The sequence below is a fragment of the Microtus pennsylvanicus genome, chromosome 12, assembly GCF_037038515.1.
Source record: "Microtus pennsylvanicus isolate mMicPen1 chromosome 12, mMicPen1.hap1, whole genome shotgun sequence".
Lineage (NCBI taxonomy): Eukaryota > Metazoa > Chordata > Mammalia > Rodentia > Cricetidae > Microtus > Microtus pennsylvanicus.
Genome location: NC_134590.1, coordinates 3,159,508 through 3,185,000, shown reverse-complemented (window position 1 = coordinate 3,185,000; position 25,493 = coordinate 3,159,508). Strand labels below are relative to the sequence as shown.

At 48.4% G+C, this 25,493-nt stretch overlaps 1 protein-coding gene across 6 annotated transcripts in view; it reads left to right on the top strand.

The window, feature by feature from the left end:
- The window catches only part of Lrrc8d (leucine rich repeat containing 8 VRAC subunit D), a 136,719-nt gene extending 113,280 nt beyond the window's left edge, over positions 1–23,439 (top strand). For 5 of the 6 annotated variants that reach the window (XM_075942898.1, XM_075942899.1, XM_075942904.1 and 2 more), the window contains one exon: positions 20,465–23,439. In XM_075942898.1, coding sequence (XP_075799013.1) covers positions 20,467–23,043 — 2,577 coding nt within the window. In that variant the 5' untranslated portion in view covers positions 20,465–20,466 and the 3' untranslated portion in view covers positions 23,044–23,439. Of the gene's footprint in view, positions 1–1,865; positions 2,010–20,464 lie in introns of those variants that run through there. The other variant, XM_075942902.1, reaches the window with a different exon arrangement.
- The last annotated feature ends 2,054 nt before the right edge of the window (positions 23,440–25,493 follow it).

Here is a 25,493-nt window from a genome sequence, read left to right as displayed (position 1 = left end):
TCCCAGATTGGCCAGGGCTTTACAGTCACGGCCACCGCCTTCCCTGCTGTTTTTACTGCCATGCTTCACAGCCCTTTTAATAATTAATCTGTATTTGATGATTCCTTTTCATAAAGCGCCCTGATGACTACGCCTGCCGGGCCTCTGTAGTGAATATGACAGAGCCCAAAGAGGATTGAGCGGCGGCCATTAGCTGGGAAAGGAGCGAGTGCATCCAGATCATGACTCTTGGTGTTGCCGACAGCTCCACTTTGGACGTTGACGGCGTTTAACAGAATCGCACAGACCCACCCCATCCTGCCGTCCTCGGCATCAGAGCCCCAGCTCAGTACCGCAGTTGAACAGGACAGCCACTGGCTGAGTCTCATGAGCAAAGCATGTCTGTGTGCTGAGCCAGCTCAGGCTACACGCTTTTCTCAGGTGGGCTCTCGGTTTAGACCGGTCCGTACACAAGCATCCACAATCCACAGCAGGCGTTGGGTAAAGACTCCACTGGTTAAGGGTTACAGTTGCAACCTGCTGAGTCATGCCAGTTCTGCCGCACTGGCCAGGACGTCCAAGCTGAATTCAGTTCCCTTTCCTGCTCATGCATTCCAGCCTGTCAGCAGCTCTCTGGTGCGGGTCTGAGGGAAGCCCTGCTCGGCTGAATGCAGGTGTTGTGTTACGAGAAACACCCGGTGGGTAACCCACACCCCTCCAGAGGAACCTGTCAGTGTTTATTCAAGCAAGAAGGCTATTGTGACTGTCACCGAAGACACTGTCTTCAGGTGCCAGGCTTCCTGCCTTCTCCCGTGCTTTTATAAAAAGCCGGAGAGCCAGCAGCTTTCTTCCCACCTTTGTCCCCAGATCGCCAGGGATGAACTTGAACAAGAAAAGCAAATAGAAAAGAGCAGACAAGTCCTGCATAAGCCTTTGTTTCAGGCTTGAAAACTAAACACATTCAGGCCCAAACACATACGTCCCTTACCCCTTCCCCGTCGGCCTCACGTAACCTCGTTCTCAAATTACACCACTTGTTAAAACTTATTTCTACTCTTCCCTGACTTTTTCCCCCCTTTCCCTCCCTCCAAGTGTTTTAGTTTTTCTGGGTTCTGCACCAATGAGCTCACTCTTTCATCTGAACAGTTGAGTTATACCTGAGCATCGTGGGGTCTGTGCCCACATATCCAGGGGCAGAGGAACTGAGAAGAAACAGCTCTCAGAGGTGAATCCCAGGGTGGTGATAGAGCAGAGGTCCTGGAGATCTGACACACTGGGGCCATGTTCCTGTGTCACTCATTTGAACTTACTACTTAAATTCTACTGAATTTTCATTAACATTTAATATCCGCAGGAGCCCCTCCTTTTTTTTAAGTTGAAAATGTTTTGTGAGCGCGAAATATTGCTAAATCTCTAGAATTTAGTATAGACCCCCTCCCAAAAAAGGGAAATGCCAAGCGAATTCTTGACATTGGTCTCCAGAGAGTTCATTTCACAGCCATTTGTCATGCGTCTTGTGTCTGAGGCAGCCAGAAGCAGGTAAGAAATAACCAGAGATCAGTAAGACACGCAAGTCCCTTCCCCGAAATGGTGCTGTTCATTGGGCGAGCAACGGTGTATCCTGGTATTTACACTAATGAACTGTGAACAATAAGGTATGGAAACTCAGACGGCCCAGGTCACCCAGCCTTGCAATGGGACGGGAGACTTCGCTCATGGGACACATTGGAGTTTGAGTTTTTAAGTAGGAACTACATTGTACAGTTTGAGCCCATGAAGGTACCTGCAGGTCCACGTCATCAGATTGCACCTCCACACATGGAATCTGACCTTGGCTACACCCAGCAGCTGTGTGCAGTCAGGAACTGGGCGGCTCTCCCTGCTGGAAAGTGAACTGGGGCTTGGGTGGGTTCATCCTGAAAGAGTTTTGGGGACACAGGATCCACTTTGTAGTATGGCTTCTCCACAACAGCCTGTGTGACATGGAGCTGACTTTTGAGGACTGTTAGTTCTGGCTTTTAAAACTTCTGGTAAATGGACTACCTGCGTTGTCTCCTGAGGAGATCAAACACACTAGACTGTCGTACGACGTGATTGAGCCCATGATAGGAAGACTAAAGGAATCATTTTCCTCTGTCTGGCTAGGCATGGACATGCTCTGTACAGACTTAGTAGTTTGCACTGGGCTGTTCAAATGTTGAGTCCATTCTAGACTAGCATCTATCCGTGATTGCACCGTCACCCTGCCGGTTAACGGTGACCTGGTGTGGCGCTGCCCTCACACCGGTACCTAAAGTCTTGTAGTGTGCGTGTATTCAAAAAGTTTTATCCACTAAACATGAGTTTCTTATGTTTTTGCTATTTCTTTTTTTGAGGTAGAGTCTGACTATGTAGCCCAGGCTGTCCTGGAAGTAACTGTAGCCCAGGCTGGCCTTGAACTTGTGAGTGATCTTCTTGTCTTTGCCTCCTGTGCTGAAATTACAGGTTTATACCAGCAGGTCTAGCTTTTATATTTTTGTTTCATTTTGGTTTTTTTTTAATAGATTCTCCCCATGTGGCCAGGGTTGCTCTTGAAATCACAGTCCCCCTGCATCAGCTCACTAAGTGCCGGGATTACAGGCATGTGCCACAAGTTTGGGAGTGCATTTTATTCTGTCACTATAATTTCTGATTTGTACGACTGGGTTCATTAATCTAATGTCATGGTCAAGAAACATGTCAGTGCTTTTTCTTCCTTGTGTTTCTCTAAAACTTGGCCTCCCCGCGAAACAATAGAAAGGAAGCCGGTGGTGCAGGTGTCAGCCGGGCGGATTATTTCTTCACTGTGATAGTCTGTTTGTTACTCGGCGGTCAGAGGCTAGTGTGGCTAGGATTCTGTCTGTGGTAGAGCTATTGTGGGTATCTGTAGAAGCTGAGTACATTAGGCCGTTCTGGAGCCCTGCCAGCTCTTCAGCTCATTTATCCTTCAGCACAGTTGTTCTGGGCTGTGTTTGAGCGGTGGAACTCTTACCAGCCTAGCATGTTCAAGGCCCCATTTCTAGCGCTGCCCACCCCCCCCCATGTCATTTTCTCTTATTTAATTTTGCTTTCTGGACGAAGGCATTAGCTCCGTCACTTTGCAGAGACGTCGTTTGACAGTTTACTTGATCTCAAACAAGTGGCTGAGGAGCCACAGCGTAACATTTCTGTGCTTTATTATTCTTCATGTGAAAAATTGTGGAAATAATTTGCTTAAAGGATTTAAACCAATTAAATGAGCTGATCTCACAAAACCCCTCCCCTACTGTGCCCGGCACATACTAGAATCGTGATAAATCATAGCTTGAATTAATTCATTTGCTTCATTTCCTGTGGACATATTTATAACGCTTTAAGAGTAACCAAGCTGGGCAGTGGTACTACACGCCTTTAATACCAGCATGTGGGAGGCAGAGGCAGGAGGATCTCTGTGAGTTCAAGGCCAGCCTGGTCTACAGCGCAAGTTCCAGGACAGCTAGGACTACACAATGGGCCTTCCTGACTAGAAACAAAGCAAAGAGTAAAACAATTTTTTGTTTGTGTAGAAAAATTCTTTCTAAAATATAATAAGAGCATAATAACCCCGCCCCCCCCAGTACACACCTCCTTATTCTTTTAGAGTTCTGGTAACCCTTCCTCAGCAGCAGGTTTACTGATGGATTTTTGAGGTCCAAACCTATATATTATTGACTAAGATGAAAACCACAGGCCCCTAAGTCAGGAAGTGTTGATTTTGGCTTACAGTCAACGGGTGGATAATGTTTAATATATTAAATATTAAATACAGAATCTTTTGCTTTGTTGAGTGCTGCTGATGTTGACAATTAAACCATCCAGTTTGATTTATAGAAGTTTAATTTGATCTGGATACAGCCTGTTTCATCAGACAGTGACCATGTAATAATGACAAAATACTGAGTCCAGTCTGAGTAACTCCCTAAGTTTCCTTGTGAATACCGTGAGAGAAGAGTGAGAACTGGGTCCTAGAGGGATGGCTTAGCGGTTCAGAACGCTCAGTGGCTGCTCTTGCAGAGGACCTGGGTTCAGATCCCAGCACCCACAGGATGGCTCACAACCACCTGTAACTCAGACAAGTTCTTCTGGCCCTGCCGGCATGGCACACATATGACATGCATGCGTGCGTGCGGGCAAAACTCCCATACTCGGAGAAAAAGAAAGAAATGAAAGTAATTTTACTTAAACTGCCTGTCCTTTTGGTGGGTGGCCAGCCTTGCTTGCAACCTCAGTGGTATAATGAATTCTTTTAGTTTTGAAGTTTGGTAAACTAGATTTTAAAAATGATCTATACTAGTGGAGAAAAGAGTTTAATGAGAATGTGAAAACATTTTTCCTTTGTTTTTGCTTTTCTGTCATTCCAGAATACTCAGAATTCCAGCAGAATCACGTTATCTACAACTGGAAATAAGTTTTCATGTTAGGATAAATCCCTTAAAATTGTGTAGTTGTGTGTGTGAGAGAGAGACACACACACACATGGAGCATGTGACCTGATGTCATTATCAACTAAATGAACCATCTGTCTATTTCTACAAAATGAAATATGGAGGCTTAGACAGAATCTAAAACTTTAAACCTTAAGGGAACATTTGTGAATAGCAAGAAAAAAATTAGCATTTTTAAATTTTGTATTTTGTCATTTGTTTGCTTTTTGAAAGGATCCCATGTAGTCTCGAGCTCTGGTTGAAGATCGCCTTGACCGCTTGGATGCTGTCTCGACCCCCGCTGTTGGCACACAGGCCTGCATCACACACCATTTTTTCTGGTACCAAGAATCAGAGCAGCGTGTTGTGTATGCTGGGCCAGCACTCTCCGACTGTAGTAAATGAACACTGTTGCTGTTTCACTTCTGCAGTTTACAGTAGCAGCTAACTCGGGTCACCCTGACTCTGTGTCCAGAAAGGGTCCGTGTGCTTCTTTGTCTGACCACTGTTCATCGTCCGAGTGACCCTTGGAGGCAGGTGGCCATTACGACGGTTATTGTTAGCCAAGCCTCGCCCATTTTGTGAGTGTGGAAAGAGAATCAGAGAGACACTAAGTACCCATAGCCACGCTAGGGACTTGTATGTAAAACCATCCCTTCGGGCTCTGGTGTTTTGTCCCATAGCTGTGGCCCGTATGGGGAGACCTGGTCAGGTTTCCACCGCGGTGACTTACAAAGCATCATTCTTATCTTAGAAGTGCTCTGACGGCTGTTTTTATTTTTAAGAATCTTGCAGTATTGGAGTTTTCTATCGCTGGCGGCATCTGTGTTGTTTTATGTGGTGTGTTCCTTGTTTCTAAGCAGGTGAGCTGTAGGGGCTGTGCCGTGTGGACACTGGACCGTCTCTTCCAGCCAGATTTTTCTCAGAGGTTTAGTTAACACAAACATAGGTGGAATTTGTAGTCTGGTTCCCTTGTTTTTTTCCCAGGTTACAAATTAGAGCAGTTCTTCCATAAGTTCAGACAAAGTTAGTCATTTCCTGTCCTGGGTCCTGCTGTTTTGTAATTAATTTGTTTATATGTCACTCCTTTCCATCCCCCACCCTGGCCTCCAAGCGAGTTCTTCAAGAGCTGGAACCGGGTCTCGTCTATTTTTGTCTGACACTAGCCCGGTGCTGGTGACAAGTGGGTGAATCATGTTGCACAAGAGGTGGAGGGATTTGCCCAGAGTAACAGGCCTGAAATATAAGGGGCTTTCACAATTCCCCATCTCCTGCTTGGCCCTCGCAGACTGCCAGATGTGTTTCAAATGCCTTGAAGTGTGTGCGTGCGTGCCTGAGTGCATGCGTGTGTGTGTGTGTGTGCGCGTGTGTGTGCGTGTGCGTGCGTGTGTGTGTGTTCTCAATCTTATCTTCTTGAATTAGGGACTCTCCCTGACTCTCCAGCCAGGTTAACAGCTGCCAAGCCCCAAGGAAGCACCTGTCTTTATCACACTGGGGTGACAGGCATGTTTGTCATCACATGGGACTTTTTACATTGGTTCTGGGGAATTTGAGCTGAGATCCTTTTACCCGCCTCCTCAGCCCCTGACTTGAACTCTTGCCAGGAGTTAGGGCACAGTTTCCCACCTAGTGACGACGATGGTAGTGATGCCGGTAGCAGTTACTCTGCACGATGGCCTCCTCTCCTGGGTGTCAGCTTAAGGCTCAGGTGAAGTGATGTTCTCTGTGGAGGTATTGGGGCCAGAAGCCCCTGTGATACTAAGTGTACATTACGCTCGCTCTAGTCTGTTATTTCGGTTGTGACTTCAGCAGTATTTCACGGTCGTTGTCTCATTTGCTTTATATTACTCCATGAAGTGGGTGACCTCTTTGCCATTTCGCAGATGTGAGAACTGAGGTATAGTGTGGCTGAGAACATCAGCTATGATCAGCTCCTTTCTTTCCAACAGAGGCACGGAGCTAGACTTCAGCCTCCTTCGGGATTCTGTCTGCCGCCCTGGCTCCTGAAGCCTCTAGAGTGAGCCAGAAAGACAGACTGTTTCAGCCTGAGCAGAGGTCCCTTCTCCTAGTGCCAGGGTCCTGCTGGGCACTGAAGCTGCCGGAGTGGAGTGGGTAGTAATTTTTAATGGGACTGGATACCATCTGCTGTGGTAACCAGCTCTGGCAGCCTGATGCGGCCTGGAGTGGGCAGGCCCTGGAACAGACGCCAACCTCTGGATCGCTTTTGTCTCAATGGGGAGTTCCTCGCTGGGACTCTCAGGAAATGAAGACTGCTATGTCCAGCTGCTGCTTCCTGTTCCTATAATTCCGAAACACTTTTTATCAAGAGTAGAATGCATTTATTTTTAAACCAGTGGAAAATACCGTCAACCTGCTCCTTCTTGGCATTTCCTTAAAAACTGGGTATGCTTGTTTGAGCTTTAAAGGGGTGTGTGAGAGAAACTCCCCTAATGCCGCCCCGGGTGGCCAGAGCCTGGTGGACTTCTGCTTTTCAACAGCAGAGTGAAAAGCAATTAAGACGAGCTGATGGAGCAGGAAGCTCCTGGAGGTTGATGGCAGTGTTTGCGAGAGGCCTGCAATTTACATCTGTGGCTTACTGTCTCTGGCTCGGCTTGTGCAACTCAAGCCTGCTTTTTCTTCTGCCTGTGATTGTGACATTAGCGAATTAGCGACCTGAGTCATTGAAGCCACACCGGCTCCTCTCACAACCCTGTGCACAGAAAGTGGCCATCCGGCCGGGTGACGAGAGGCAGCGCGGTAAAGGACTCCATAACTAAAAGCCACAGGTAGAAATATCCTCTCTAGTGCCTCGTTGTCTTTTCCATTCCCTCAGCAGCAAGAGAATGCGTTTGGGCTCTAGTGGTTTGCCTTTGTAGAAACACTAATTTGGAAAACGTTTCGCAGAGTAAACTTGAAAGAAGGTCCTAAGTATACCAAGTTCTAAGTTAATCTTGGCTGTGATTTTAGCCCCTAGAGGTGGAGGAGGTATGGGCATAACAACCTAAGATTGCCCTTTGAAGATGGCCTGCACACCTCCCTTCCCCCAGCCCCCTAACCCCCTCCCCCCAAAACCTGACGCCACGGAAGTGCAGATTAAATCAAGCTAGGTCACTGGACCCTCCTTAGGAAGGATAAATATTTCTTTCCACGCCGTCTTCCTTTCAGTGAATTCTAACTTGAGTTCTTTGAATGTTTAGCCTTCCCAGGAAGTTAGGACCGGTGGAGAGTCTGATACTGTTTGCACTATGAGAGCTGTTCACTCATGGCTACGTGGGTGTGTGTTTGTGTGCGTGCGTATGCTTGTTTTGGGGGGAAGGGGTGTTATTACACAGAATTACAGTGCACCCTTCCGCCCCACTTCAGATTTTGTACAAAGAGAACCCTTTAAAGTTTCACTGTTGAGTATGTTCACCAGTGTAGTAAAGGGAACTTCACAGGAATGGGAATTCCTTCATCTTTATTTCTTTATAAAGGTGTGAAGATTGAACTAGCCGTGTGTGTGTGTGTGTGTGTGTGTGTGTGTGTGTGTGTGTGTGTGTGTGTTTGCGCTCATTATACTCCTCATCAGAATGTGTTTGTGGTATATAATTTGACGCCTCTGTGATTGTCACCCGGTGATGGTCAGCTTCTCCTTTCCTGGCCTATGTGCATCCTAGGCCAGATTGCCTGCTTGCCTTCCCTCCTGCTGCTGCCTGCCCTTGGGTTTTTTGTTTTTCTCCAGGCGAGTTGAAAGAAGCAAATATTCAAGTTCCTGCTTGGTCCTGGCCCACCTGAGCCAGGTGTCCTCTGGGGCCCAGCTTGCTCTCAGCAGGCTCTCACCTGCACAGGCAGCTGCGGCCTTGCCTTTAGCCTCTCCGCGACTGCTGAATGACAGACATCAGTTTAGGACTCCACCTGGAGGAGCAAGTCCCTGTGCCGGCTTCCAGGCCGACTTCTTCCTAGTGCCTGTCTTCCTTCTGCTCTCCCCCACCCCCACCCCCTTTGTCTTCTGTCACTTCCCTGGGTGTTAGTGGTTCTTGCTTTTTGCCTCCTTGAGTACTGTCCCATCTTGCATGCTCCTAGGTCCACCCCTGGTCTTCATTTTTGACATTCTTAGCTCCACCCAGACTTACCTCTGCTTAAGTGTGTCATCCAATCCAAGCTATCCAAACTGAAAGAGTGAAGTTAGTCATTCTTCCTGTCTTGTGAGACAGGCACCTAGTCTCATGGCCCCTGCTGTAACCTCCCAAGGGCCCCTGCTGCCTCCTCCTATATTCAGTCTGACAGTGTTTTCCCGAGCCCAACTCTTGGAAGACATCCCCATATCCGTCCATTTCCCAGACCTCTCCCGCCTCACTCTTTGGGGATCTGAGAAAACCACAACAAACCACTCTGCTCTCGGGTGCTCGGAGGTGAGCCCATCTCTCCTGCCTCCAGGTTCCCACGACACTCAGGTCTCCACAAGTCTTTTTGAGTCCAGGCTCCCTTTCCTTTGAGCTAACCCTCATTAGTGAATGTTTTATTGCACTAGCCTGAGTTAAATCATCTTCCTGTCCAGTGTATTTTGCCTCTCACAAGTTTATTAACTTTGTTATAGTTACTATCCTGTTTGTTATTTTAATGTGATTTTATAGTATGTTAATTAATTATATTTTTTGGTTTTTTGAGACAGGGTTTCTCTGTAGCTTTGGAGCCTGTCCTGGAACTAGCTCTTGTAGACTAGGCTGGTCTCAAACTCACAGAGATCTGCCTGCCTCTGCCTCCTCTGCTGGGATTAAAGGCATGCGCCACCACTGCCTGGCTTGTTAATTTACTTTTATGGTTTGTCAGTTATTATTTTGTTTCTGGCTTCCCACATGGCCTCTGAAGTCATACCGCTCTCCTCTATCCAGGCGGCTGAACAGAGGAAAAGGGAGGCCGAATCAAGCAGCCTTGTCTTTAGAGAGGATGCCAGGGAGTTGAACTCCTTGCAATCCCATTGGCCCAGCTGCACTGCGTTAGACTGGGAAGCGTTGTCTTCACGTAGCAACAATGCACTCAGGAAAATTGCATGATAGTGATGCAGGGTTCTCCACCACAGTGGTAGAGAGGGAGAGTAGTTTTGTAGTGGAATTCGGTGATCTGTGTTCTATTTTATTTGTAAATCTAAGGATTAAACCCAGGATCTAGGGCATGCGAGGTGAGTGTTATACCACCTTTAGGTGCAAGAACTAGTGTTCATTTTCCCCCACCGTGTGTCTCTGCTCTCAGAAATGTGTATCGCTGTGGTGGGTGATGTTAGCTAACCTCTTGAGGGGTGTGTCACGCTGTAACAGAATGAATCTCTGCTTCTTGAAGTACATTCAGAGTGTTTGAACAATGCTGGACCGGACTGTAGTGGTCCAGAGGATTTAAGGTAATCATGGGCAGATCTGTAAGCTGTAAGAAAGCACAATGCCAAGCACATGTCTTACACCAGACATTTTCTGGATGTTAGCCAGGCACTGCTAATCTCAGCACTAAGGAGGTAGAAGCTGGTGGATCTGAGTTTGAAGTCGGCCTGACCTACAGAGTGAGCTCCGGGACAGTCAGGGCTACACAGAAAAACCCTGTGTGAAAAAAACAAAAAGAAAGAAAGTACGGATGTTTATAAGTTGATAGCTTTATCACAAAAAGGTTGTGTGAAGTCTGTGACCAAGCTAAATGATCAGCAACCTTAGGTCCTGGCCCCAGTGCAGTGTGTGATGTTTGAGACTAGTGAATGGATGGACCCTTAACTAACCTTCGTATTTCTTGGCATTGACAACCCCAGATATTGGTCTGTTGTAGCATTAGACATTAATGACCATAGTTCTAACGTGTTCAACGGAGCAACTTGTCTCGTTTTTTGTTGCTATTGTTGTTTTGAGATGGTGTCGCTATATTGCCCTCTGACTTCTATCAGTGCTATGGTACTTGTGGGCACACAAATACTACAAGCTGCATGCACACAAAAGTACATTAAAATGTGATAAAATCATCATTCAATATATTCTCTAAAATACGTTCTCTAGGACTGTTCTTTAAGAAGGAAATATGCATTTCCCAGAAAGCAAATATTCAGGATGATCCCAAGTCAGAGCTCTCCGTAGTCCCCTGGGAAGCAGCCGTCTGCAGTACACATGCTGAGCAGATGCTTGCAGACATGGATGTTTTGTGCTGTCCCATCCCCAGGTTCCGCTTTTGTAAACCGATGTGCTCGGCGGCACTTCACTGTTACAGCTCCGCTGGGGGAAATGTTTCGAGTTCTAACTGAACTGTGTGGCTCTCTGACCGGTCTGCTAGTGTCTGCACCGCAGGGACAGGGAAGTGGCACTCGTCCCAAGCTTGCCTTAGCTAGTGAAGGGACTGAGGCAAAATGCCCTTTCAGGAGAGCGGCCGGGCGGACAGATGGTTCGGAAGTAAAGTAGAGCACTTCAGTTTGAGTGAGACATCTTTGTTTTATTAAAACCCTTTGAAATAGGACAAAAGTAACGTTCAGCCAAATTTATCAATTTACCACTGATTCTAAAATAAGACATTAAAAGGTCAACCTTTGGAGGGATTATTGGTTATCAGAGGTGTTTCCTAGCACCAGGGTGAGGTCATGATGAGAGAGATGATTTTATCGGAGGTTATTACTGGTTTTGAAGAATTTGCACTGTAATCGCTGCATTATTAGATTGTTGTATGTGTTTATTAAAGTCTTCTTACCTATCGGTTTTCTTGATTTTTTTTCCCTATGTTTTTCTTCATTGATTTATTTTTCTCCCTCTCGGTTTTTATGACCTCCCCTACCCCATACCTGCACATCTTCTTTTTGGGGGAGGGGGAGGCACCTTTTCTAGACAGGGCTTCTCTGTAGCCCTAGCTGTCCTGGAACTAGATCTTGTAGAATAGCCTGGCCTCGAACTCACAGAGATCCGCCTGCCTCTGCCTGCCAAGTGCTGGGTACACCAACACTGCCTGGCCCACATACCTCATTTTAAAAGTTATATCTATATATTTGTACGTGTATGGGTGGATGCATGCCATGGCACACGTGTGTGGGTGAATTGCATGCCATGGCACACGCGTGTGGGTGAATTGCATGCCATGGCACACGCGTGTGGGTGAATTGCATGCCATGGCACACGCGTGTGGGGGAATTGCATGCCATGGCACACGCGTGTGGGTGAATTGCATGCCATGGCACACGCGTGTGGGTGAATTGCATGCCATGGCACACGTGTAGAGGATGGCTGTAGGAGTCACTTCTTTCTTTCCCCCCTCTGGGTTCCAAGGGTTAAACTTAGGCCGTCAGTCTTAGCAGCAGGTGTCCTTTACCCACTGATCCATCTCACCAGCTCCCATGATCCTTGCTGTTTCTCTTGCCGGCACCACATTGCAATTCCTGGCCATGCCTACTCCCATTCCCAGCCCTTGATTTTTGAGATCTAGAGGCCATTGTGTTCCAGTGGGAGCATTCAGCGTGTCTGCTTTGTCACGGTGGTGTTTTATCCTTTTTTCATCAACAGGAAAAGGAAAGGCTTAGGCTTCCCTGAAAAGATAGTAAGGCCGTGTGTACTCCTGTCTCATAGATAGTATGTGAGCTGAAGACAGAATGAGAACCCGAGCAAGCGAACACATTCTTACACTGTCGGTTCCGTTTTAGCTCAGTGTCGTAGGGTTTCTCTCGCTGTGAAGAGACACCATGACTACTATAGCAGCTCTTATGCCTACAGTTCAGAGGTTTAGTCCATTATCGTCAAGACGGGACATGATGGCATGCAGGCAGCCATGGTGCTGGAGAAGGAGCTGATTGGCAGGTAATAGGAAGTGAACTGACCTAGGCATAGCTTGAGCATAGGAGACCTCAAAGCCCGCCTCCACAGTGACACAGTTCCTCCAAGGCCACACCTCCTAATCATGTCACTCCTTATGAGCTTGTGGGTCAATCACATTCAAACTACTCAGTTCTACTATTTCTTCATGATCCTACACAGGCTCAACCCTTACCCTGTTCTCTTATCCCCCATACCCTCCCACCCTCGCTCACTGTTGACTGTTTAGTTAATGTAAACTCTTTTACATTCACTTTAAAAGAATAAAACTCAAGCTGTCTTGCTTTTCTCTGCCTCCCTGAAAGGAGTAATCAAGGGTTTGTACAGATATGTGTGTTTTCCTTTAATTGTAGCTATCCTACAAACCAGATTGTAGGTATAAATAATCAAAGGCTCTGACTGTAGGATCCCTGAGGTATGCTAGCTTCCTTTTGATTGTACTGTCCATGGTATTATATCCTAGGATCCGTCGTGTGAGTTCTTTAAATATGAGTGAAGACAAAGTTGGTTAATTTGTTTTAAAAGTGTGCTGGGCCCCACAGTGCACCTCAGAAGTTCTCAACCACTGAATGGTGATATCACTATAGTAGTATTTACCCAACTAAGCATATAGACTAAGCATCTGGTATATATTTCTTTGGACTTTTATATATAACCTGCTCACTTTCCAAAGAGATTTGAAGGCTCATGAAAACAATCCGGTTTCTATAAAACTGTGTGACTCACAGTAAATGTGCAGGGATGGGACAATAAAGGGACAGGAAGCAAACTGAGTGAGTGCGGCTCCTTCTCCCTCAGGTAGGTCATTGTGCAGTCATTTCTGCTCTCTTTGGCCCTTACCTCTCATAAGATACCCCCTTGACTCATCTGCTTCCTACAGCTCAAAGCTAAAGTGCTGCTTGTATCTTTCACCCCAAATAATGCACCAGTCCACCAGGCCCTAAACAATCTCACAGACACAGATAGCATTTTTTTTTCTCGCCAGCTCCACCTCAATCCACTCTTCAGTGGTTTGCCCCTGCCCTTAGTCTGATGGCATCAAATGAAGCCTTATAGCCCCCCCCCCCAAGTGTGTCTCACTGTGTGCTCACTCTCCAAGCCCAAGCCAAACCTTTCAGCTCCTTGGGTGTCCTTCACCCTCCCCCACTTTCTGTAGGCCTCTGCATATTCTGGGCCAGCCTGCTCTACACGCTTCACGTCTCCTTTCCTCTTCCTTCCTCCCTGATCTTGACAGTAAGAAACCCCACATCGCCCTTCACATTGCCGTGCACCCAGGGAAGAGGCCAAAGCCTCCTAGGATCGGAATTTCTGCAATGTGAGAGCTCTCTTTAGGGAAAATACCAACCAAGTAGCGATCCAGACTGGTGTGGGGCCTGTGCAGAGGCAGGGCTGCCGCAGGGAAAGCTCGCTCCACTGTCTGGTCGTTGGCCACCGCCTTTCCTCTTGGTGGCTCTTCATAAATCGTGACAGCGTGTATATTCAACCAAGTGTGAATGTGTGTGTTCTTCCCCTGATCCACACACTGTGAAAGGGGAAATAGGTATAGATTTGCCTCCCAAGTTTTCCCCAGGAATCTCCATTGTGTTTACACTTGAATGTGCAGATATCCTCCTTGGATGGCCAGGAAGTGATAAGTGGATAGCTGAATGGATGCTGGTGTGGGATGCTCAGACGTGCTGGTGCGGGATGCTCAGATGTGCTGGTGTGGGATGCTCAGATGTGCTGGTGTGGGATGCTCAGACGTGCTGGTGCGGGATGCTCAGACGTGCTGGTGCGGGATGCTCAGATGTGCTGGTGTGGGATGCTCAGACGTGCTGGTGCGGGATGCTCAGATGTGCTGGTGCGGGATGCTCAGACGTGCTGGTGTGGGATGCTCAGACGTGCTGGTGTTGGATACTCAGACGTGCTGGTGCGGGATGCTCAGACGTGCTGGTGTGGGATGCTCAGACGTGCTGGTGTGGGATGCTCAGACGTGCTGGTGCGGGATGCTCAGATGTGCAACATTTACGTGAACTTGGTACGAGCCTGGTGTGGGAAGTCCTATATATGTATTGCTTTTATTGGTTAATGAATAAAGAAGCTGCTTTCGGCTAATGGCTTAACAGAATATAGCCAGGCTGGAAAAGATATAGAGAGAGAAAAGGCGGAGTCAGGGAAAAACCATGTAGCCCCGCCAGAGACAGGTGCCAGATGGAACTTTACCTAAGCCACAGCCACGAGGTAATACACAGATTAATAGAAATGGGTTAATTTAAGATAGAAAAGTTAACCAGAAATACGCTTAAGCTATTGGCCAGACAGTATTGCAAATAATATAGTTTCCGTGTGATTATTTCGAGTCAGGGCTGATGGGAAGCAAATGAGCAGTCTCCGCCTACAGAAGCCAAAGCCAAGTTGAGAACATCTGGGCTCCCTGGTTCTTTTATATAAGTTCATCGTGTAAAACAAACTTGGCAACAAGTTTTATAGGATTCTTCAAATAAAACATGTTCTTCGACGTGGTACATCCTAACACAGCTAAGTTTTGTCGAATGCTTTTGATATACCCGGCACTTGGATAGCCTGGCTTGACACAATGTTCTGCGTTATTGTCCACAGTAAAATTTGCACAGGATGAGAGTCATTTGCTACTATCTCATGGGCTCCTCTCATTCACAGTTCCTGTCCCACACATCCACGCAGGACACGAAGGGAGCCAGCGGCAGAAGGCTGCTTTCTGGCCTGTGGTGTAGTGTCACCTCTGATGTGCTAAGTCCCTCGGCTTCTGTCCCAGAGATCATGGGCTTATCGCTCTGTTAGCAGTCAGTTGGTCATTGTTTCTCCAGCTGCCTGCAGATGCCTGGCTGCTATGAGCTAACTTCAGAATAACCTGTGTTGTCCATTTGGACGTTGAGAGATGCCTGTCAGCGCCCATTGGTTTCATCTTGGTGTAATTACTAGTGACCTTTCTTGCTGGCAGCACTGGGCTTGGGTTCAGTATCTAATGAGCCTGCTCCTGGCATGCGGCTGGCTGCCTGTGTGGTTCATTCTTCCACTAGCCCGGGCTGTGCCCTGGGGACGTGCAGATAAAGTAAACCACCTGCTAGGAAAGGAGCTCACAGCAGCTGGAGGGAGCCGCAGGATACTGCCGAGGGCTAGGCAGATGTCACAGCAACGGGTATATGATCATTTCAATCCCAGGAGCTAAGGTTTCCTAACGCACCACCCAGGAGCTTTTTAACTTCAATTTCCTATCAAAGGTGTGGAATTTGTGTGCCCGCCTATCTTTCTCTAGTCTGCCTTTGAGAGGTTTTTAAGGCCAGCATCTGACCAAAGTGCCCAGCATTTCTTGCCACACCTAGGGATCTGGCAGACTCAGGGGTCAGTATCTAAGCAGATGTGCGTGAACAGGTGAACCGGGAGGCTTCCAGTCGCAGAGGTGACAGGAAAGGAGTGCTGTGAATGTCTGAGCTATGGAAAGCTGCAAGGTTTTCCGTTTTGTTTTTCGGGTCCAGCTTCCGGCGCAAACCACGTTCACCTGTGTTCACAGGCGTCTGTTTACCAAGGCATGGGTGAGATGTAGGGGTGTAAGTTAGCAAAGCTCCCCTAACGGAGCCCCTTAGAAATGCTTGCTGGGCGTGGTGGCACAAACCTGTTGCCCCAGCACTTACGGGGTGGAAGCAGGAGAATGAGGAGCTCAGGGCTATCTGAACTGTATGAGAACTAGCTAACAACCCTTCTGAAAACTAAAGGGGGGAGGGGGGAAGAGTGGGAGGGAGAGAAAAAGGGATGGAGGGAGGGAGGTAGGGAGGGAGGAAGGAAGGAAGATGGACTGGTCAAATCAGGGTTCTGAAGACCTGACCAACCTCTTGTCTTTAGTTAGTGATGCCCTTCTCTGGACCTTCGTTGAACTCAGATCCCTGATCTTTATATTTCTGCTGGGACATTTCCTCAGCAAGAGGACCTCTTTTTTTCTTTTTCTTTTTTAAATGTGCACGAGTGTTTTGCGTGTGTGTCTGTGTGCCATGTGTGTACCTGGTACCCTCAGGTCAAAAGAGGGCATTAGATCCCCTGGCACTGGAGTTACAGATGGCTGTGAGCCACCATGTGGGTGCTGGGAATCAAACCTGGGTTTTCTGAAAGAGCAGGCAGTGCTCTTAATCAACTGTGGACCCATCTCTACAGCCTACTTTTTTTTTCTTTGTGTGCTCATGTGTGAGACTAATACATAACTCAGCTCAGAGAGGCCATCCTCCTGCCTCATCCCTCAGAGTGTTTGGGTTAAGTAAGGCGTCTATCACTGCATATAGCTAATCATTAATTTATCACAATTCCCGTTTAATCCGCCCAAACATGGCACATGGCAAATAATCTATATGTGGTGAATGAGGTTTCTGGCAGAGTGTTCCCTTGTGTGGGGCCATGGGGACTAAGTGTTCTTAAATTCACTGCCCTTTGTGATAATGAGAACCCAGTGGTTATCTGTGGAGAGAATTCCAGGACTTTGTATTTGTTGTTCCTTTGCCCATCGTTCCATCTTCCCCCACTTTGTTGCGTTTGGGGTTGTCATCCTACGTCCTGCTTGTGTATTTGCACCTGCCGTGTCCTGGCCTCTCCCGTACTTTGCATTAATCCAGTCAGAGCAGTTCCCCCCTTATAGTGTATCACCCCCAGCCCAGCCCAGTTGAGCTGGAGGATACTCGAGAGGCAGTGTGGTCTTCTGCATCCCTCCACCCGCTCTGGCCCCACGGTACCTGGCCCGCTGCTGAGTTCCTTGCATCCTGAGTGAAGGTCGTAAAAGATTACCCTAGTGGCAACGGTGATTACCTCATTCTAGTGCCCTGTGTCCTCAAAGCCAAGGGCAGCCATGAAGTCCCCTCTACAGCGGTCAGCCATTGCTAACAAGGCTGACTCTGGCAAAGAGAGAGAAATCTGGAGATGAAAGATTCTGTTGCCTTTTTCTAATTAACACACGGAGGTAGGTCACTTTCTGGTTAGCACCGGGAGGTCGCTTAAGCTTTTTGTGCCTCGTGTTTTCCTGTAGTATTAGGCAGTAATAATTTAGCCTGAATCAGTGGGTTGTTTTGAGAACAGTTGAGCTTGTGTGGGAAAGCCGTTTGCACACTGGAGAGTACTGCACACATGAGAAGCCCTATCATCTGGTAGACGGACATTGCTTTGGCCTTAGATGCCAGTATCAACCCTTCAGTTTCCATGACTTAAACTCTGTGAGCTTGTTTCTGCTGTGAACACTTAAGGAGCCCAGGGTGGTGTTGAAGCCTGTGGGGTGGTTTGAACGAGCATGGGTCCCATAGGCTCATATGTTTGAATGCTCAGACTACTTGGGAAGGGTTAGGACAGACAGCCTTGTTGGAGGAGGTGTGTCACTGGGGGCGGACTTGGAGCTTTAAAAGCCCCATGCCATTCCTGGTTAGACCCCCTACCCTCTGTTTCATGCTTGTAGATCAGAGACAAGCTCTGAGCTCTGAGCTCTCAGCTGTGCCACCACGCCTGCCTGCCTACTGCCACGCTCCGGCCATGCCCCATTGTCATGGACTGACCTCTGAAACTGTAAGCAAGCCTCCTGTTAAATACTTTCTTTCAGTTGCCATGGTCATGGCGCTTTCTGTCACAGCGATAGAAAAGTAACCTAAGACAGCCCACAGAATATAAAAACTCTAGACTGCTCGTCATGGGTTTGTTTTCAGGACCCCGTCCTGTATGAAAGTGGGGGTCAGCCGGGTGGTGGTGGCGCACGCCTTTAATCCCAAGGCAGAGGCAGGCGGATCTCTGTGAGTTCGAGGCCAGCCTGGTCTACAAGAGCTAGTTCCAGGACAGGCTCCAAAACCATAGAGAAACCCTGTCTCGAAAAACCACAAAAAAAAAAAAGAAAGAAAGTGGGGGTCAGAGCCTGTGTGACTCTGCTAACACAGTGCCTGGTTTGTGGAAGGACGATGGCAAGTGCTGGCTGGCTGCTGTCACCGTCACTAAGTGCCCCCGTGTTCTTCCAGGGGTCAGAGTGGGTCATGGTGCGTACCAGGGTGTGTTAGCTTGATTATTGTCAGCATGCTAGGAGCAGGGCAGGGAAGGCTGCGCTACACCTGGGAGCTCGTAAATTCAGCAAAGGAGGGTGGGGAGATGTCGGGGACAAACCCCGTGGTCGTGTCAGTGCAGACTGGAAGTCATGTCCTCCTGAGCATGGGTTGATGCTGGTCTTCATTTGGCATTATCACTCTTGCTGGAGAGGGAGGAAGCCAGTGTGAAGTGGGCAGTTGGCGTGCTCCCTGCTATGACCTTACAGGCTTTCAGCTTTCTCCGTCTACTGGGAAAAGGCCAGGCTCCTAGCTCCCCTTGGGATGCTTGAAATGGGACTGAAGGTTTGACAGCTAGGAAACAGCACCACAAAACCCCATGGTTCCTCTTGTGTGGCCGTTTTTCTCTTTCGTGATAAGGCCTGTCCTGGAGTTTTTATTCTCAGTCACAAGTTGCTTTGCAGGGGCAATTAATAGCTGTTCCCCCTCCCAATACTACATATACAGTTAGTAAATGTTCTCACAATCTTTATACTTTGAAGATGATGGCTAAAATTTCCTGCGTTATTTCATTGACCAAGCACCTACTATGTCAGAACAGGGAAAGGAAATGGCCATGGCCCCTGCCCTCGCCACGGCCCCTGCCCTCACTGGACTGGTCAGACAAACCAGCTGTGAAGAGGGCCGCGTTGGGCAGAGGTACCGCGGCCTTCAGGAGCAATCCGCAGTGTGAACAGAGAGGAAAAAGAGACAGAAACCTGGCAGCTGAACAGACTGTGGAGGAAGAGTTCCAGGAAGAGAAAACTGGAGTCTGGGGGGCAACTGACGGGAAGTTTCCTAGCTGTGGGAGGGAGGTCTAACTGAAGGACCTGCTTCAAGGTAGAGGACCGGCGAAGCCGAAGGATGTCAAAGCGTGACGGGGCTGTAAGAGACAAGTCAGCAGTCAGTGCTCTCGGGACAGTGGGACAGTACCGTCAACATTCATCTCTGCCTCAGTCCTCAGACCAAACATGAGCTGCTGTTGTATTTCTTTACTCTGGCTTGCTGTAATTCCAGCAGCCCTTCTTCCTGCCTGTATTCCTAAGCCCATCACGAAAGGTCAACGACACGTAAGATACTCACAGGAAATTCATAATAAAAGGGGTCTAGGTGGGCATGACATCACCCATGTACCCCCCCCGTGTGTGTGTGCGTGTGTGTGTGTGCGTGTGCGTGTGTGTGTGTGCGCGTGTGTGAGCGCACGTGTGTGATGAGCACTCGAAGACATTTCAGACTCAATCCTCGAAGTTTCGGTGTGTGTTGTTCTTACAGGGCGTACGTATAGCTGAATGCTTTAGCTGCTTCGGGTTCTCAGGTTTGTCTTGACATAATTACATAAAAGCTGTATCACTTAAAACCGTTGATAGTCCCCACACCTGGGGAGAGGAGGCAGGACGGGGAGAGAAGCGAACAGGGTCTCTGGTGTAGGGTTTGCCTGGCGTTCACAAAGCCCTGGGTTCAGTCCGTAGCAGCAAACACGTGGTGACGTGTGTATGCCATCAAGTACTCAGAGAAGCTGGAGGTGGGAAGATCATGAGTTCAAGGTCATGTTAGGCAAGTATTCTATGAAGCAAACTGCATTCCCAGCTGAACTCTGCCTGAGTTCTAGACCCTTAATTTCAGCTGTCTGGAATCCGTCTAAAAGGGCTGGGCATGCTGACATAAACTACTAGCAAACACTTGTGGTCCAAGCTGTGCTAAGAGCTCTTCATTCATTACCTAATTAACCTTCATAGCCATCCTCAGACTGCATCCCTGTGTACACAGATGGTAAACACAAGGCCTTGAGACTCACACCTTTGGAAAGTGGCAAGTCTCAGTCGGGAACATCCAGCTGTGTAGAATGAAGGGTAGCATGGAACTTTAGATTTATGCAAACAAATGTGGTCTCGTTCCCCTGTCTCAGTCCTTGAGTTCTCATCTTGTCGGTTCAGTATATAAATGCCACCACCTCTCTACAGATCCTAGACCAATGAGAACCTTATTGCACCCAGAACCCGTCCTTCCTTCCTTTAGTTTGTTCCCTGCTACAGCTAGCTGTCTTGGACACAAACATAAGACCTGGGTGAGAAGCCGTCCATCTGGGTGAGCTGGATGAGCGCTGGGTTTTCCGTCTCTCACCTCCTGTTCCTCACTGCTCTGTAATGACGCCTTTTGCTTTCTTTGTATTTTTCAGGAATGTTTACCCTCGCAGAAGTTGCTTCCCTTAATGACATCCAGCCAACTTACCGGATCCTGAAGCCATGGTGGGACGTGTTTATGGATTACTTAGCGGTTATTATGCTGATGGTAGCCATCTTCGCAGGGACCATGCAACTTACCAAAGATCAGGTGGTCTGTTTGCCAGTGTTGCCGTCCCCTGCAAATTCAAAGGCGCACACGCCACCCGCAACTGCTGACACCACCACCGAAGTCCCGAAGATGGAAACAGCCACTGCGCCTCAAGACCAAACCGGGCGGACGACAGATGACATTTCCTTCAGCACATCTGCCGTGACGCCTGAAGTACCTCTCCAAGCCACTCATCCTCACGCGGAGTCCACCTTTCCAAATCAGGAGCTGAAGGAGAAGAGAGACCCGACGGGCCGCAAGACCAACTTGGATTTTCAGCAGTATGTCTTTATCAATCAAATGTGTTACCACCTGGCCCTTCCTTGGTATTCCAAGTACTTCCCATACCTCGCTCTCATACACACTATCATCCTCATGGTCAGTAGCAACTTTTGGTTCAAATATCCTAAGACGTGCTCCAAGGTGGAGCATTTTGTTTCAATATTAGGAAAGTGTTTTGAATCTCCCTGGACGACGAAAGCGCTGTCCGAGACGGCCTGTGAGGACTCTGAGGAAAACAAGCAGAGGATCACAGGTGCCCAGACCCTACCAAAGCATGTGTCCACCAGCAGTGACGAGGGGAGCCCCGGCGCCAGCACCCCCATGATCAACAAAACTGGCTTCAAGTTCTCAGCGGAGAAGCCGGTGATTGAAGTGCCCAGCATGACCATCCTGGACAAGAAGGACGGAGAACAGGCCAAAGCCCTGTTCGAGAAAGTGAGGAAATTCCGTGCCCACGTAGAAGACAGTGACTTGATCTATAAGCTCTATGTGGTCCAAACCCTTATCAAAACTGCCAAGTTCATTTTTATTCTTTGCTATACCGCAAACTTTGTCAACGCCATCAGCTTCGAGCATGTCTGCAAGCCGAAAGTCGAGCACCTGACGGGCTACGAGGTGTTTGAGTGCACCCACAACATGGCCTACATGTTGAAGAAGCTTCTTATCAGCTACATCTCCATCATTTGTGTCTATGGCTTCATCTGCCTCTACACTCTCTTCTGGTTATTCAGGATCCCCCTGAAGGAATATTCTTTTGAGAAAGTCCGGGAAGAGAGCAGCTTCAGCGACATCCCAGATGTCAAGAACGACTTTGCTTTCCTTCTGCACATGGTCGACCAGTATGACCAACTGTACTCCAAGCGCTTTGGCGTGTTCCTGTCGGAGGTCAGCGAGAACAAGCTGAGGGAAATTAGTCTGAACCACGAATGGACTTTTGAGAAACTCAGGCAGCATGTATCTCGCAATGCCCAGGACAAGCAGGAGCTGCACCTGTTCATGCTATCCGGGGTGCCCGACGCTGTCTTTGACCTCACAGACCTGGATGTGCTGAAACTCGAACTCATTCCAGAGGCGAAAATTCCCGCCAAGATCTCTCAGATGACCAACCTCCAGGAGCTCCACCTCTGCCACTGCCCCGCCAAGGTTGAACAGACCGCTTTTAGCTTCCTTCGCGATCACTTGAGGTGCCTTCACGTGAAGTTCACTGATGTAGCTGAAATCCCCGCCTGGGTATATTTGCTCAAAAACCTTCGGGAGTTGTATCTGATAGGCAATTTGAACTCAGAAAACAATAAGATGATCGGACTCGAATCTCTGCGGGAGTTGCGGCACCTTAAGGTCCTTCATGTGAAGAGCAATCTGACCAAAGTCCCCTCCAACATCACGGATGTGGCCCCGCACCTCACGAAGCTGGTCATTCACAACGACGGCACCAAGCTCCTGGTCCTGAACAGCCTGAAGAAGATGATGAACGTCGCCGAGCTGGAGCTGCAGAGCTGCGAGCTAGAGAGGATCCCGCACGCCATCTTCAGCCTCTCCAACCTACAGGAACTGGACCTGAAGTCCAATAACATTCGCACCATCGAGGAGATCATCAGCTTCCAACACCTGAAGCGACTGACTTGCTTGAAACTGTGGCACAATAAAATTGTGACGATTCCGCCCTCCATCACCCACGTCAAGAACCTGGAGTCCCTCTACTTCTCCAACAACAAGCTCGAGTCCCTGCCAGTGGCGGTGTTCAGTTTACAGAAACTCAGATGCCTAGACGTCAGCTATAACAACATTTCCGCCATCCCCATCGAGATCGGCTTGCTGCAGAACCTGCAGCACTTGCACATCACGGGGAACAAAGTGGACGTTCTGCCCAAACAGTTGTTCAAATGCGTGAAGTTGAGGACTTTGAACCTGGGGCAGAACTGTATCGCCTCCCTCCCTGAGAAAATCAGTCAGCTCTCCCAGCTCACCCAGTTGGAGCTGAAGGGGAACTGCCTGGATCGCCTGCCAGCCCAGCTGGGCCAGTGTCGGATGCTCAAGAAAAGCGGGCTTGTTGTGGAAGACCAACTGTTTGACACGCTCCCCCTGGAAGTCAGAGAGGCTTTGGATCAAGATGTCAATGTCCCCTTTGCAAATGGGATTTAACTAAGGAACGCGGGCACACCCACCCACATGCAATGACAACTTCCTGGATTGCAGACGCTCATGTGCAAGTTATTACAAGATAACGCATTTTAGGAGTAGAGACGCCCTTCAGACAAAACACGGCGGGTGCACACGGGCTGGGAGCAGACTAAACCAAATGTTCAATGTTTGTAGTGTTTTAAGTCATTCATTTCCAGATCTTTTTTTTTCTTTTTGTTTTTGATTTTTTTTCTTTCTTTCTTTGGTTTTTTTTTTTCTTCTTCTGGGGAAAGGGAAGGAAAAATTATAATCACTGATCTCGGTTCTTTTTAAATTGTAAGTCGGATGCGGCTGCTGGCTGAATGTTTACACATCGCTTGCCTGCTAAAGTAAATGATTAAATTGAGTTTCTTCTTACTACACTGCCTTTTTTGAGGTGTCGTGATTTTTTTTTTTGTGCTTAACTGGTGCAATGTCACTTAACCTTGGATTACTGAAGACACAAGGGGCCAGAATCATAAGTTTAGATTTGCTAAAATATTGACTTCTTTACAGTTTTAATTTAAAGCAAGCAAACCGTGCGCTTTGGAGCGTTTGGTACTTCTGAGACCGCCACACCAGACCGTGCAGCCTTGCTGGCCTGTGGAGTGTCAGGGCTCTGTGATGGTTTCTTAAGGACAGACACCAAAGGTGAAATAATCCTTCCTTAAGTGGTCACTGTATGCCTATGGGCTGGAGCTTCGATTATTTATGGTACACTTCTGTGCCAGTATGATAGGATTGCCAATAAATAGAAAATGTGTTTTTAAAAAATAAATTTAATAACAATAAAATAAGTTTATCTATCTTGTAGTGATTTGCAAGCTTCTGGTATCTTCATTTGGAGCATAAACAGATTCCGTTTCCTGCCTCTTGGCGGTGGTGTCAGCGAGGAGGGTGGCTGCTGGAGGTGGTGGTGTGTGTGGGAAAGACAGGGCTTGCCGTCCACCTAGCTGGAAGACGCCTGGGCCCGGCTTTCGTGTGCTCTTTAGTGACAAGCTGTGTTTCCTGTGTTTGTCTGTGAGGAGGAAGGGTGTTGTCCAAGAGTGTGGAGAGTTTTCTGTAGGTGACAGAGCCTGGATCAGCCTGTGGGAGGCACCCGTCTCACCTATTAGATACTACTAGTTGGGTAGGTCACGGACCTACAATGGTGGTCCTTTTCCCCTTCCTTCCTTCCTTCCTTCCTTCCTTCCTTCCTTCCTTCCTCCCTCCCTCCCTCCCTCCCTCCCTCCCTCCCTCCCTTCCTTCCTACCTGGACAGGGTCTCTCTCTCCTCTTTTTCTCTGTCGCTCTCCTTCCATGTAGACAGTGTGTCGTGTACCACAATTTGACCGCAAGCTCCTTAACTATACCGCCTGGCGCTGGATAACAAGTGTCCACCACTGTTACCGGTTTATGCTGCTCTGAGGATGGAACCTAGGGTTCTGTGCGTGCTGCAGAATCACTCTGCCCCCTGAGCTCCATTCCTAGCACACTCTCTCTCTGGAGTCTGGCTCTCCTGGAACTGGTTAGGTAGCCTAGGCCTGCCACAGAGCTTGCATCTGCCCCCCAGCTGCTGGGCCACAGCTGTGGTCACCACACTTGGCAGGAGAGAAGAGCTAGCTGCTTGTCACTCTGGAGTCTCCTGACTGCTGACAGTAACTTGGAAGATTCTAACAGTTGGGGTAAGAAGGGCTCATACTGACGTTGTCCTCCACAGAAACGCATTCTGGAGCACTGATGTGTGGCCAGTAGGGGTAAATCTCTGAGAGACAGTGCCCCTGGTAGAAAGACAGTAGCCACCTTCTCTGAGTTAGGAAATGGCCGCACCCTGGCTCTTCGTTTCCTTCCTACAAGACTTGAGGCACGGGTCTTATGAAAGCCCAAGTGCGGAAAATCAGACAAGACAACCGTACAAACAATTTGTCCCCTCCACACACGTCTTCCCGTTCTCTGTATTCATGGTGTGGCCCGTGCCTGCGTATGCTCAGCTGATACAGGGGAGCTGTGTTCCAGGAGGACATGGGCCCTGGTTCCCTGGAGCCAGGCAGGAGGGAGTGGGGATGTTAAGATGGTGGCAGTGCTGGATGACAGTGCTCTCCCGAGGACGCGCAGGAGCTGTGTGAAGGAACAAAGCCAGAGCGGCGGTGAATTCGCTGAAGAGGATGACCTTCAGTGTGCGAGTGTGCCCCCGGGCACGCCTGCCGCTGCTCTCTGGCTTGTAAGCGCTGAAACTGGTGAAGCTTTTGGTTCTCTTTGCTTTTGGTTCCGTGTTTTGAAAAGGTGCCACCTAGTCCTAACGGTGAGATTGCAGGGCGGGCGGGTCTCGGGACATTTGCCTCACAGACTGGGAAACTTGTCTCCTGTTTTCTAATGATGTTTTTATCGTGACGTGTGTGAGCTCACGCTTACTGTGGCGAACGTAAGGGGTTGGAGGACAGCTTTGGGGCTCAG